We start from the raw sequence: 14754 nt of genomic DNA, 5'->3' as shown, positions 1-14754 counted from the left end.
TATCCGTCATAGAATCAAAATCCAAGCAATTCTCACTGGAGAGACATGGAACTCTTCAGTTGATGAGCTGAGAAGCGACCCATCAGAAGAACGAGAGTGGACACTGCAACCGAATTATCTGTAACAAGTTGTAATGCAGTGTGCCATAAATTCTGTTCAGTGGCCTCTCAGGCTCCATTTTAAATCCACTGTACACAAATGTTAATCTATGCATGTCCTTGAACCGTTGATAAGTAGAGTCCTTCACAAGATAAGATAGGAGATCATCAAGTGCATATTGATAATCCTTCATTGGCTCAGACCAGCCAGATTCACCTCCCTAATTATAATGTCACAGGGAAGAAACAAGCATCTACCATGTGGTCTGATGTAAATGATTGTTTTCTGGGCTGATACAAAGAATATTAACAGAAGGCTAGGAAGCCATCCACCTTTTACTCAGGTAAATGGGAAAAATGTGTTCAGTGGTTACTCTGAACAGGAGGTGAATGTATGACTCACAGGTTATCACATATTTGAGTCTCTAAAGCTTACACTAAATCTAATCTGATACCAATGAGTTGAAATTAAATCAGGAGAATTTTTAGTTAAACATTAGAAAGAACGTCCTGACAGAGCGGTCCCTCAATGGAACAGGCTTCCTTGGGAGGTGGTGGGCTATCCTTCTTTAGAAGTCTTTAAGCAGAGACTAGATGGCCATCTGACAGCAATGCTGATTCTGTGAACCTAGGCAGATCATGAGAAGTAGGGCAGGAAGGGTTACATCAGTGCTTAGTTCTCGCAGCCCCTTCTTACATGCTCAGGGTAAAGCCAATCGCAACCTTGGAGTTAGGTAGCAATTTTCCCCAGGCCAGTTTGGCTAGGGATCCTGACAGTGTTTTGCCATCTTCTGGGCGTGCAGTAAGGAACACTGGGCATGTGTGTGTGTGGGGGGGGGGTTAACTGTGAATTTCCTGCATTGTGCAGGGGGCTAGATTAGATGACCCTAGAGGTCCCTTCCAATCCTATGATTCTATGATATAACTGCATGTACCATGCAGCCACGATACATCCGTTTTCCATTTGGAGATTTAACATCCAGATGTCTTGGGGAGAGCTACACCCTGAAAAATATCAGCACCCATAACTCCTGGAATTTTCCAACCAGGAGCTGGCAATCCTACCTGCTACCTTAGAGGGTCTCTTCTCTGGCCCAAGCCCATCTAAGAGGGCTTAGACCACCGGCTTCATCTGTAGAATTATCAGTAGGTGTAGCTTAGCAGCACAGCCCTGCCTTCGTCTCCCCTCTTTACTGTACGGAGGGTGCAGCTGGCATGAATGTCTCAGCCAAGCCTCCATGCGCTGCAGCCCACGTGGCCCTTCCCACCTGCTCTCAGGCAGGGCTTCCACCATAGCCGTGCTACAGGTACTGTAATTGCAGTCATCAGCATGGTCTAGGACACCTGCCCAGGAGCCTTCCCTGACCTAGGTAAGTTCAGGACACGGCCCTCAACCTCAGACACGCTAATAAAGTAAGTATTATTATTGTCTCATTTTAGATTTGCCAACCTCCAAGTGAGGTCTGGAGATATCCCAGAATTACAATTGCTCTCCAGACTACAGAAATCAGTTCCCCTGGAGAAAATGGCTCCTTTGGAGCGTGGAATTTGTGGCATTAAAGCCTGCTGAGCTCCCACCCATCCCCAAACTCTCCATCCCTAAATCTCCCGGTATTTTCTAACCCAGAGTAGCAACCCTATTCATTTTGGCTCCAGAATATCTGAGTAACTCTTTCACTCAGAGAAACACATCCTGTCTAAAACATTAAGCGGGTGATTTCCAGACGCGCTCTAACTCAATAGTGTAGCCACCCTTGGAGCTGGAAGAGGTGATGACCAAATTAAATTCACATAAAGCTAGAAAGATGGTTTTTAAGGTTGTCACAAATAGCTCCAAAATAAGGAACACATTATGACTCAGAACATTAACCGAGAATATGCCATCTTTTTAATGTAGTTAATTAAAAGTTGTATATTGTAATTATACAGCAGGTCTTCTATTCCGAGGGCAGGCAGTCGTTTCACATAAGGAACAGGTGGTAAGCCTCGGGGTTTTCTCCCTTTCCAGAACACATAGTGATGGTGAATTGCGGACAATAACCACAAGAGGGCGAGCTCTATCAAGAAATTTATTCTAACATTTGGGCCAACAAAATGCAGAACTGTCCCAAGGTATTTAATGTGTGTCATATAATATGGAAATGTTCATTCCGGTTGATTACGATGCAAGAAAGTTCACCTGCTTTAGCAGCCAAGCAATCTGAGAAAATCCCCACCTTTTAAAATAAAAGTTGTATATTGTTAAATAAAATGGATAGCCCACGGAAGACCTATGGAAGCGTACCGCAGTATAAATGAGAGGGGGATTGTGTTATAGCCAGGGCTTTTTTTCTGGGAAAAGAGGTGGTGGAACTCTCAAGAGGGAAATGAGGGGAACTGATCTCTATCTGCAGATCGGGGACGGGGCCACCAGACACGTGAGTATTTTCAAGAGGCGCCGGAACTTGGTTCCACTGAGTTCCGGCTGGAAAAAAGCCCTGGTTATAGCTCTCCACCTCCTCGAGCAATAGAGTTTCTGTAACGGGACTGGGGAGTCCAGGGTTCAGGTCTTGTCCCCAGTCATAACGTTCACTGGGAGTACCATTACACTAAGCAGAGTTACATGCTTCTAAGTCCTTCTAAGAGCAGAACCACAAGTGACAAAAGGCACAGATTGGACACTTGTCTGCTTCCCTCAAGTTTTGATGGGAAATGTAGGCAGCTTGGCGGAATGTTGGACAAGTGACAGTTGAAAAGTCCATTGGACAGCAGTCGGAGAGCCAAGCTGCGAGACCAGGATGCCTACATTTCCCATCAACACTTGAGGGAAGCTGACAAGTGTCCAACCTGTGCCTTTTGTCACTCGTGGTTCTGCTCCAAGTCCCATGCTGCCCTCATAGGATTCTTAAGTCACTTCCAAATGGTGGCAACATCCTTGTAGCTGCCATCCTATCTAGTTTAGCCCTTAGAAGGGTGCAACACTGTGGGGTGACCTCTAATGTAACAGGGTTGTTGTCAGGATAACATAGAAGAGAGCCAGAAAGAGCAGGATGATTGACAGACATGAGGTGGAGGAAGCACAGCTTTTCTTTCCATGCCCCCAGCATACTTGACATGTGAGGCTGGAAAGGGAACAATATATACTTGTCAGAGGAGAACACGCGTCACTACTTTTCCAGAGCTTCTTAAAAGCTGCTGGACCCTCTCGGACACTGCACGGAGAGATCCCAGCCAAATTGCATTCTTATTGCTGCTGTTTTCCCTCTGCTGACAAACACCCTTCTGGCCTGTTTACACAAGATGTATCTGTTTAAGCCATATAAGGTTTCCTTCTCCACGCATTAAGCTGTTCATACTGAGTCCCTTACAGGGACCTGTCCAGCAGGCTACAAATAATTCAAGGCTATTCTTCTGACTGCAAATGAATGGAAGTTTGAGGGTCATCTGGAGGAGATAACATATTTAGGGTGCTTTTTCTAGAACTGTTCGTGCAGATTAGCTACCGCCAGTGCTTCTTTTCTAAAAAAAAAAATGTTTAGGGGTACTCTCAGGCCGTTTCCACACTGTCTATAAATAGCGTGAGACTCACGGAAGGTGTGCAATTTTTGACGCCATCTGTTTACAAAATGCCACAAACGTGATTTATGGCGTTTTGTAATCGGATGGCAGCCTTCTGTGAGTCTCGCGCTATTTATAGACAGTGTGGAAACGGCCTCAGTTTGACTCAAGAAAATCACCATTTTATAGTTCAAATCGGAAAAAATAAATGCAGTCAATGGACAAAATTACCAAGAACATGCATTACCTCATATTACACAGCAACACCGTTGTCGCATCTTTTTTTTGTTTTTACAGAGTCATCATTCACTTTACACTTCTTTGCTGGCTGTGATGATGTAAAATAGTTAGTAATTTCCCTACTCGTATTGAAATACTGCCACTCAATGAGGTTATAGGCCAAACTTTCATCAGTAAAACACCACACTACTTCACAGATTAAACACTCGCTTCCATCTGTGACTCAGGAAACACCGTGAAAGGAAATGACGTCAGAAGACTGTTGGTGATGAGAATTATGGGTATCAATATTACCAACCAAGCCCCTCTATAGTGACATGTGCGCACAACCAAAGAGTTTCGGTATAGACAAACTCTTTGCACTCTTTGCGCAAAACATACACAAATACACAAATTGGTCGCCACCATCGGGGGTAGCAACAAGACTGACCGATCACCGTGGTAGATTCCAACTACCAGAGCTCTAAGTGGCTTAGAGAAGACTTGTTTGTATTTGTCTGCACCCTAACGATCACCGATTATGCCAGCGATCTTGGTGGCGTGTTCGATGCTCAAAGACGTTCCATTTTTTGTAAGACGAACAGTGCTCCTAGTGAGTTTAAATATAATGAAACATCTTTGTTGCCAACATACGCTACATAAAACTTAACAAATCACATAAATATCCATAATACATTTGGAGTTGGTTTAGCAGGAATTCCATCATTTAAATTTGTTTACTTTCTCCCGTTAGATTCACAAAATGTTTAGGGGTACATGTACCCCTGCGTCCCCCCCCCCAGAAAAAAAGCACTGGCTACCACAACACACTTGTGTGAGAGTGACTGTACTCACAATCAGGATAGTTAAAGAGCAGTAGGAAAGACCATTTCCATCCTTGGAGCTCATGTTCCAAATGAAACAGATTCTAACCTGCAGTTGTATGTACAGAAACAGGTAGGGTCACCAGCCTCCAGGTAGTGGCTGGAGATCTCCTGGAATTATAACTGGGCTCCAGGCCACAGAGATCAGTTCACCTGAAGAAAATGGCTACTTTTGGGGGTGGAGTCTATGGAATTATGCCATGCCGAGGTCCTTTCCCTCCCCAAACCCCTCTTTCTCCAGGTTTCTCCAGGTTTCACCCCCTAGATCTCCAGGAATTTCCCAACTTGGAGCTGGCAACTCTTGAAACAGGGAGCAGTCAAGTGGTTTCAAAACTTTCCACTTTAAAGGAACACAGCCCACAGTGCCCTGTGTGCCAAGGACCTCCTGCCCGTCAACGGTGGGACCCTGTTCATTGCAAAGGGTTCTGGGACATGTTCTCTTGTGCACAAATATTCTATGTAAGAGCACTAGCCAGGCCTTTTGGGCCCCACCATTGGCTTGCATGAACTCTAAGTGTGAAGGCTAGATAATACACATCCAATATCACCCATGACTGTGCATTGCAACAAAAGATCAGTAGCAATGGCCAAGCTACTTAAGGAAGGCTTGATCTCATTGTGAAAACTCCAGATCAGTTTCCAAGGACATTCAGACTTCCCCAGAACACAGTTTAGAAAACTTCTCTTCTAGTTTAATCTGCACTGAGTTCGATGGTCTTGCAATATCTGGACATCACATGTGCTCTTCCCTTTGTATCTCCAGTCTCACTAGGAAGCGCTGGTGGACAAATTGAGGTCAGGGAGGCAAAGGCCAAAAGCCAGTTGGCAGAGCACAGGAAAGAATACTATTTCAGGAACGTGTGTTGGATCGCAGCACAACTGGCAGTATGCCTGTCCTAGGATTAAAACTTCCTTGAGATTTGCGGAATGCACTTGGTGCCTGAGAGGGAAGAGTGAGGTGGGGACAGGAATTAGGATTCATTTTGGCCCAATTTGGAACTTAAGTTTGATTCTTTGCAGGTGAAGTACAATGAACTCCAAATTCAAGGCCGAGGTGGAAAGTTTGTTTCTTGAACTGAACCTACCAGTTAAGCTTCAGGGTTTTTTTTTTAAATTTTACATGTATGTAAATCAAATGAGAATGGCTATATTATCTAGAATGTAACTGCTGATTTAAAATGGCATTCTCCAGCTTCAACACATCATCAACAACACAAGTAACACAGAGAAAACATGCTCTGGGCGTCTGATTTGCAAATGGCCTCACCAATAGTATAATAATATGCAATAAAATGGCCAGAAGGAAAGATAGGTAATACAAGATGGTTTGATATGAAGAAAAAATTCTTTAAATTGTTTCCATCAGTGCATTAGTGCTATATATCGGTGTTGTCTTGTGATGCAAACTTCTCTGTATGCATGTGCACTGATATGTGGATCTCTACAAAATTGAAGATAAACTAGCGCTGTTCATATGCAAACAAGTGTTTCCTTCAAAGCAACAGCTAGCTTTAAAGTAAACATATGAAATAAATGTAAGCATATTTTAAAACAGGTAAATAAATGCTGCATTTCTGGAATTTTAGAAGTCATCCTACACAATTGTGTGCACGATGACTCTACATAGCAACTAATCCTGGGGTTCTAGACAAATTCCTTTAAAACTGATTTCAGCATTGGTTATTTGTAGTGTTTGTTAGCACTGACTGTGTGGTTTTTAGTACCACTCATGATTCAAAGATTTGCACTAGCCCCTTCTCACCTTGAGTAGCGCACATAGCGCACACTCTTGGATCTATGCCCCATTTCAGCAATTACAAATGGATTTTATTGATCTTTCACCACACAGAGGATTGAAATTCTCCCTAGTAGTAGTTTAGTGAGCGGCCAGAATGTTTCCTTCTTAAACACCCTACTGCAGAAGCCCCGGCAAAATGTCTCCTCTGGGAGCGAGTGCCGAGGTTTGAGTCCCCTCTCATCATACTTTTTAAAAGCTTTATTTTATGTTTTTTCTGCCTTTTTTAAACTAACACGTTCTCACAGATATTCTATTGTGTTTTGATAAGGGTCCAATTATGGTTATTTTTCTTAAATTTGAACCTCTCCCCAATCAATCTTTTTAAAAGGGGGGGGGGTAGTCCTCAGTTACAAAACTCTCAGGAAGTACTTTTTGATGCAAACTATTTCACTGCTGTATTGTCGAAGGCTTTCACGGCCGGAGAACGATGGCTGTTGTGGGTTTTCCGGGCTGTATTGCCGTGGTCTTGGCATTTCCGAAGTGTTTCCAATCTCCGGGTCTGTTGGAATGTTTCCTCCCCGTAGAGGTGTTCGATGTATTGTCGAAGGCTTTCACGGCCGGAGAACGATGGCTGTTGTGGGTTTTCTGGGCTGTATTGCCGTGGTCTTGGCATGCCAAGACCACGGCAATACAGCCCGGAAAACCCACAACAGCCATATTTCACTGCTATCCATAAAGACATTTGTTGACCCGTGAGGCGCACTTAAGGAATTCTTTCAGGACACTTGCTGGAAGTTCATGTTTCAGTTTAATTTAATCAGCTATGCTGTGAGTCTTTGGGGATCTTTCAATCTTGCCTTAAGTGTCTTACCACTTGTAATTTTAATGGGGGGGGGGCTAACGACTCCTCCCTTAAAACGAATAGACAGGGGGGTCTATGTATTCCAACTAACGGTTGGTGAAGGCTTGAACTTGCCCTCACCTCTGGCTATGTAAGGAAAACCTTCATAACTCATGCCTCCTTCCACCAAAATCCCCCCATAAGTCATGACACACCACACCCACTCGTCTAAACTGCCCTCGATCGGAGGCGAATCATTCCCTTCCTTCCATTGGATCGCGACGCTCCCAGCTCCCCTTTCCTTGCCTTCTCTTTGGATGCTTTCCCCGTCACTCTGCGCTTCCCCCACCCCTTCTCCCCCGCTTTGCCTATTGCCGCTTTCTCATTCTTTTAGCCTTACTCTTCCACACACGCTGTCCACGCGCCGCCGTCCGCTTTCCGATTGGTCCCCTGGATTGTAAACACGGTTTGGTAGCCAATGGGAGCGCTGTTCACGAGGGCAGCACGAGGGGACACGAGCCGGCCGCATGGAACAGCTTGAGATCAACAAGGCAGGGGAGGGGAGAAAAAGGCGGAGGGGTATAAAAGGCCGCATCCGGGTGTAGAGGAGCGTTAGCCTGGCTGGCTCTGAGTGCGAGAGGTGCTTCTGCGCAAGAACAAAATTTGGCCATAGGCTTTGGACGCTCGTCGTTTTGAAAATTTCGCCTAAAATTTTTTTAGACTGCACCTGAAAAAAAATTAATTTTGATTTTGGGGGTGTCCTTGTTTCCCCTCAGCACTTACCACATTTTGGCCCAAGTTTTGTAAGGGGAGGAGAAAAATCCAGAAACCCTTTATCTAAAATTAAACCAGAAACCCAAATTAGTTTCCAATTTTTTGGGGTACCTGCTTCACTCACCATGGTGATGTTCAAGAAAATCAAGACCTTTTCCCTCGCCTTCAGCGAGCCTGACAAAGTCTACACCAGTGGGGACAAGGTGGCCGGCCGGGTGACGGTGGAAGTGACCGAGGTCACCCGAGTTACCTCGGTCAAAGTCTTGGCCTGCGGAGTGGCCAAGGTCTTGTGGATCAAAGGACCCCAGCAGTGCAAACAAGAGATGGAGTATCTGCGCTACGAGGACGTCCTGACGATGGAAGACCAACCAGTCGGTGAGCATCGTTGTTTCCTGGAGTGGCTGGGCTTTTGTTCTGTGTTTTGGTGTGTCTGCATCTTGGTTGGCCTTGGGCATCCTGGCAAAAAGTTACTGCAAACGTTATTAGAATGGAGCTGATCTTTGTAAGAAAGTGGTAGAATTGTGGCCAGTCTTAACACGTGCCTCCATCTACTCACTGCGGAGCAAATCTAGTGGGGTTTGCTCCATAGTGAGTAGAGGCAGGATTGTAGCCTTCTTCCGGGAATTGCCTTCTCAGATGGGCGCAGTAATGTTGGAGTGCTTTAAAAAATAGGCTTAAAAAACTTCTGTTTTGAAGACAGAACTCACTTTTCTGTCTCTGGCCTGTTTCGTTTATACAGTATTCATAGGGTATATAGACCTAGATCTGTTTTATTTATTTCATTTATAGCTTGCTTTTCTCACAGAAGCTCACATTTACAAAATGCAATTCAACCAAGTGGCATAAGACATCCAATAAACAATGAAAGAGGGCAAATATTACAGAATTAGAAAATGATGGCAGTCTTGGGAATCGTTTGTGTAACTTGTGTTCCAGGATTGTACTTAAAATATGTGCTTTTTAAGAACCCCCGCCCCCGCCATACTTATGCATTATAGTAAATTCATTCTGGGAATACAGGCTTGCGCTGAAATGTAAGTTTGATCCATTACTGCAAGCTCAAATGTGAGTTTGGGAGAAGTATGTAATTTTGAGGCTTGAGTATATTAGTAAAGCAAAGGGGGGGAAGTAATGAATGCAACAAAGGATTTTGTGGTGAATAGCATGCATCTCTGCTGAACAACCAGCAGCATCTTCCACTGCTTCATGTACTTCCTCTGTTGAATTAATTTCCACAGGAAGGGAGTGGGTACAGTATGTCCCCGAAACAGGTGTTGTGGTGTGGTTGTCCCGCTATAGACATACTGATAGTATGGGAGTCTGCCCCGCCGATGTCATCGATGTCAAATTTGGCTGGTGATCTCTGCGAGTGCCTGAGAGATTCCTTAGATCGCTGGCTCCAGTAATTCATTCTTTGTGGCATTAGTTGGATGGTGTTCATAGAGGAAGATCAGTTTCAAAATAGTTGTTCCTCTTAATTGCATGTTTTTGTAGTACACTAGGAAAAGTGGAATTTCTTGAAAGTCTGGTTCCTCCGCTAAAAATGGGGATATCCTAAAACCCTTAGGGCTGAAATTCCCATATCTGTGCAAGCACATGGGCAAGGAGCTCCTTCTTAACTAGAGTACTGTGGGCTTCCCCAACAAAGTCAGTATTTGCTGCATAATGTATTTCTACATTGCTGTCTCCATAAGGCTAATGTTCCTCTCCTTTTATGATCTCCTTCACAGATTCAGATGGCTCTGTGATTCTGAGGCCAGGGAATACCTACGAATACAAGTTTGGATTTGAGCTGCCCCAAGGGTAGGTATTGTCAAATGATGCCGCTGAAACGTCACATAATGGGACAAAATGGCTACTTTCTAAGCTTCCTGTGTCTAATGAACGCCTGTGTTCTTTCAGACCTCTTGGTACTACCTTCAAGGGGAAGTATGGCTGTGTTGATTATTGGGTGAAGGCTTTCCTGGATCGCCCATCACACCCAACTCAAGAGATAAAGAAGCACTTTGAGGTCATGGATCAAATTGACGTCAACACTCCAGACTTGATGGTAATTATCATTGCGGGTATTACTTTTATCTCTTTGGTCAGTTGGCATCTGACTGCTTAGTCAACTTTACCATAGCAGCCTGACTTAAACGGGCCATCTTTCAGAATTTCCTTAATGCAGTTTGACCCAGAATTGGAAGCTCAAATGTTTGTGTTACCCTTTGGCCTGAAGCTGAGCTTCATCCAAGTGTCTTTGTTTCAATGGATGTTTAAAAAGACATTTGGTGGATAATTAGTTACAACTTGAGCTCTAAATGAGGGATAAATTAGTTAAGGTTGGGCAAAGGGCAAGTGAGTTAAACATCAAGACTGGAGGATTTACTGGATAGGAACAGAGTTGGGAACAGCGTCTCTGATCTTTAGATTTCATGCTCCTATCTCTTTGTGTGCTTTCTTTATAGTCGCCTGTCTCTGCCAAGAAGGAAAAGAGAGTTTCCTGCATGTTCATTCCTGATGGACACGTATCTGTCAGTGCCAGGATTGACCGCAAAGGGTTCTGTGAAGGTGAGCCCTGGATCCTTTTTACTTTGGGGAGTGGAGGTGTTAACAGGAGGAGGGTAGTAATGGCTATGTCACTAACATTTACTGCTATGTATAATCCAAGCGCAGCTCAAGGCCTGCAGATTTGGAAAGGATCTAGAATTAATGGGGAGCTAGGACCTCAGGGTGGCTTTCTGTTCTAAAGTAGCGAATAAATGTATCACTAGGAAGCTCTGCTCCATCTATGAAGTTCTAAACATCTTTCATATCTAAGCTGTTTCTCGACCCTGCTCTTCCAGGTGATGACATTTGTATAAATGCTGACTTTGAGAACACTTGCTCCCGAATTGTGGTGCCGAAGGCAGCCATTGTCGCCAAGCATACCTACTTGGCCAATGGACAAACCAAGGTCTTCTCTCAGAAACTGTCCTGCGTGCGAGGCAACCACATCGTCTCTGGCATGTCTGAAACCTGGCGTGGCAAGACCCTCCGAGTAAAAAAAATCAAACCATCCATCCTGGGCTGTAACATCTTGCGTGTGGAGTACTTCCTACAGGTGAGGATTTCTAAATCATAGAAAGCAAACTGCTATACTTAATTGTGCTTGAAGTGTTCCGTCTGTGTATAAACTGCAGTCTCTTGAGTCATACCGTTGAATTGTGTACAGTTAAGCTTGGTTAAAAAACAAGTACTCGGGCTGTATCTATAAGTGGGGCTGGATTTGTGCCTGGGTGTGGCCCTGAAGTTTATAATGAATGCAGGGGCTCATCCTTGCCTATTCCAGTGAGTGATCTGCAGCTGGCAGACATACTTAGAATTTCCTGGGGAGGTATGTCCCACCAGGCTTCACCGTGCCAGTGTGTGTGCTGTGTGGACAGAAGGGAATTGAAAACTGCTTAGATCTGTTTAAATGACCTTACGCAAGGTGTGTGATGGAGTGCTGCCTTGCATGTGTTAAGCTGCTTTCAGCCTAAACACGGGGCATCCCTCCTCCTAGGGGAAAAAAAGCAGATTTAGAGATTTCCAGGAAGTTCTAACACAGTCTTTCAAGTTGGAATCTTACCATATTTCTCTTTCCTATTACAGATCTATGTCAGCGTCCCTGGTTCCAAGAAGATTATTCTGGAGCTGCCCCTCGTCATCGGCAGCAAGTCCTCCGGCATTGGCAGCCGTAGTTCCAGCATGGCCAGCCAGGCTAGTTCTGAGATGAGCTGGATTGACCTCAACATCCCTGATGCTCCAGAAGGTGAGCAGAGGCCTCTTCCATTTGTGTGTGTGGGGGGGGGGGCATATGGCCCGTAGGTTTGGGATAGGCATTAGTACAAAGTAGCTGATTCGAGCAAAATACCTAATGGCATTTTTACATTCTTGAGTTTGGCTAACCTCTACCTTCTTCCTTTGTAGCTCCTCCCTGCTATCTGGACATTGTCTCTGAAGATCACCGCCTAGAGAGTCCTACCACCCCTCTTATAGATGAGTTGGACAACTCCTTCGACAGCCCCATCTTCATGTACGCCCCAGAGTTCAAGTTCATGCCCCCACCAACCTACACAGAGGTGAGTTTTCCTTACATTGAAATGCAGCCACAGAGTAGATGGCACCCACGGCAGGGCTATGTCCCAAGTTTTAACCTGCCCCACCCCTCTTCACTGCTTGCTTCAGTTTGTTTGGTTGGGAAGGAAGCACGATTTGATTGAAGACCTCAAACCCTTATCCCCCCCTTTTGTTCTTCCTCTTCCTTCCAGGTGGATCCTTGCATTGCCAACAATAACATCCAGTGAGCACCAGTCAAAAGAAGCAACACTGCATGGTTGTCTTCTCCAGCGTTTTCTGGACTCTTTTTAACAGTTGCACTCGTAGATTGCACCAGGTGGAAAGTTCCTGTTTTTTTTAAAAAAGGGAAGACTTCATGGTGGCAGGACACTCCGCTGTCTTGCAGGAAACATGCAGCCATCGGCAAGGAGTAGATTTGCAGGGCTGTCGTCCTTAATGCCTTTGTCCAAATAGACTTGGTATAGGCTAAGAATAAGTCTCTAGTCTCAGTGGTGGGTCTTGGTTTACTCCCCCTCAAAGACTTTTTAAGAACTCCTGACCCCCCCACAAACCATCAGGTGCTGAAATAAAACTGTTAAAAATAAGACTTTGGGGTAGGAGCAGATAGGAGTGTTCTTAGAGTGGGGAGCAAATGGTGTTTTCCTGTAGAAGAAGGGGGAAAGAACAGCAGTTTAATAGCTATGGGGAATAAAAGACGGAGTAACAGTATGTGGCATGTGCTGAAAATGAGGGTATCGATAATTTGTATTGGTGATCAAAAGTATTTTGAATCTCATGACCAGCACCAAAGAGGGGTGCAAGGAGTTACGTCTGACAATTTCAATACTAAAACAAGCTTTTTTTTATTAAAAAAAAAAGTATTTGCTTTCTGAACAAAAATTTTCTTTAAAAAATTAACCTCAGGGGGCGTTTATGAAAATGTGTGGGGAAAGTGTTGTTAGAGTATTTTGTAGTTGTGTTGTCTGAGATGCTAGATTGTGTTGTTGGTGCTAGATGAAGAGGTGAAAGTGGGAAAAATTATCAGGTGGTAAAAGTGTTGTTTTTATAGCACCAAATACTCCATCCAGCTGGCTGAGAGAACCGCCCCAAGTCAGAAAAACGCCATCTTCTCGTTAAGCAGTGGATGTTTTTCTGCACAATCTTTTTTTGTTTTGTCATCTAACAAGCAACTTGTATACTGCATACAAGTGTAGCTTTCTAAAGTGGCCAGTTTTGAAAGACTCAGAGCTGGCCATCTATGTAGCACTTATTTCCTGTATTTATGTTTAACTTGACAACCAAGTATGTATGTGTGTGTGTGTGTGTATATATATATAAACAAGCCAACATTTTGTAAGGGAGAAGAATCACTATGCCTATTTTCTTTTGTATCTCTTGGTTTGTTTTCTCTCGTATTATGCGGATAAACCAGTGTTGATACCTGGAGGTGTGTGGGAACAGATCAGCAGCAGCCTTTCATAGTGCAGGGATAAAATTTGAGGCCTTGATGGAGGGCATTTTCTTTGTCTTCCTATTGCAGTGAGAACTCTCATGCATTCCCTTGCTGCCTTGGTGTCAAAAGCCCAGCAATACCTAAGTGCACTAGACCAAAGACCAGTGGTGCCAAACAGTTCTTTACTTCCATGCAGAGCTGATAAACACTTCGTAGCCATAGCAGAAGGCTGACTTAAAATCACACTGCATGCTGTTTTATTTCTGGGCTGCTCTTCTGCACCACCCACCTCGCTTGGTTTGTCCCCCACTGACAGAGAAAAATGCACTTTTTCAAAAACGTATTTGTTAATAGCACTGCATTTCCAAAGTGTTAAACTGATCCCAGTCTTTGTCACCAGGCAAAGTACTGTTGTTAACAAGATAGTGTCCAAGTGATGGTTGGACACAAAGTTGGTGTACTGATTGTTTTTTTCTACTGTGGATTTGTTTCCTGTGTTTTTTTTTTTGCTTTTTGTATGGATTTGAAAATTTAATTATATTTTGTACTGTTACCATTCTACTGAAAGCCCCTTTTGGGGTACCATTTTTAATAAAGTTTTTCAAAATTTAAAATGCTAACTTTTAATGCGGTCTTCTTGAGCGAGAGAGTTTTTCTGGGAAAGGAACAAACTGATAAAAGGGGAATGTGTAATGAGGGTGGGGCACACGTGTAAAGAAATACATCGAAAACATGACAGGTTGCTTAGAATTTCCCCATCTCCTTTCTAAGCCTTGAAACAGATTTCCAAATCGAGTTTCTAGTCTACACAGCCATTATTGCATCCAGGCCTTGTTCTACACAAGTGGGTTTTCGTGATAAGTGTTCCTACTCTACTCAGCAGTCATTCTTGTCATGGCCAGTTTAAATCCTGAGGCTTGCTCATCATAGAATGCTGTCCACATAGTTGTTTACAGCATAGATCCCCCAATAGTCACACTTTCATCGATTCCCCTTGTATGGACTTGCAGGATTGGGGTCCCAACTACTGCCTATGTGCTCAACAAAACCTGCCTCATCCATAATGGGACATCACGGGTGAATACTGCTAATGAAACCAGTAGCCAGTCCTAAGGTTCAGTCTGAAGTGCTGCCTGCCTGCAGGTCCG

General features: G+C 44.1%; 1 protein-coding gene across 1 annotated transcript; it reads left to right on the top strand.

Moving 5' to 3' along the window:
* The first annotated feature begins 7920 nt into the window (after positions 1 to 7920).
* Positions 7921 to 14220, top strand: TXNIP (thioredoxin interacting protein). The gene is made up of 8 exons (XM_054991729.1): positions 7921 to 8466; positions 9822 to 9894; positions 9994 to 10141; positions 10542 to 10644; positions 10920 to 11176; positions 11707 to 11866; positions 12025 to 12176; positions 12366 to 14220. The coding sequence occupies exons 1-8, from the start codon at positions 8217 to 8219 to the stop codon at positions 12399 to 12401; spliced, it is 1179 nt and encodes a 392-aa protein (XP_054847704.1). The 5' UTR covers positions 7921 to 8216; the 3' UTR covers positions 12402 to 14220.
* Positions 14221 to 14754: the final 534 nt, after the last annotated feature.

This window comes from Eublepharis macularius, chromosome 1 (genome assembly GCF_028583425.1).
Source record: "Eublepharis macularius isolate TG4126 chromosome 1, MPM_Emac_v1.0, whole genome shotgun sequence".
In the NCBI taxonomy this organism is placed as follows: domain Eukaryota; kingdom Metazoa; phylum Chordata; class Lepidosauria; order Squamata; family Eublepharidae; genus Eublepharis; species Eublepharis macularius.
Note: the sequence above shows the minus strand (reverse complement) of the source record. Positions and strands in the feature narration are given on the sequence as shown.

Coding starts and splice junctions, on each gene's coding strand:
- TXNIP (XM_054991729.1), top strand. CDS start 8,217: ATGGTGATGTTCAAGAAAATCAAGACCTTTTCCCTCGCCTTCAGCGAG. Junction 8,467..9,821: donor GATGGAAGACCAACCAGTCG/GTGAGCATCGTT, acceptor TCTCCTTCACAG/ATTCAGATGGCTCTGTGATT. Junction 11,867..12,024: donor CATCCCTGATGCTCCAGAAG/GTGAGCAGAGGC, acceptor CTTCCTTTGTAG/CTCCTCCCTGCTATCTGGAC.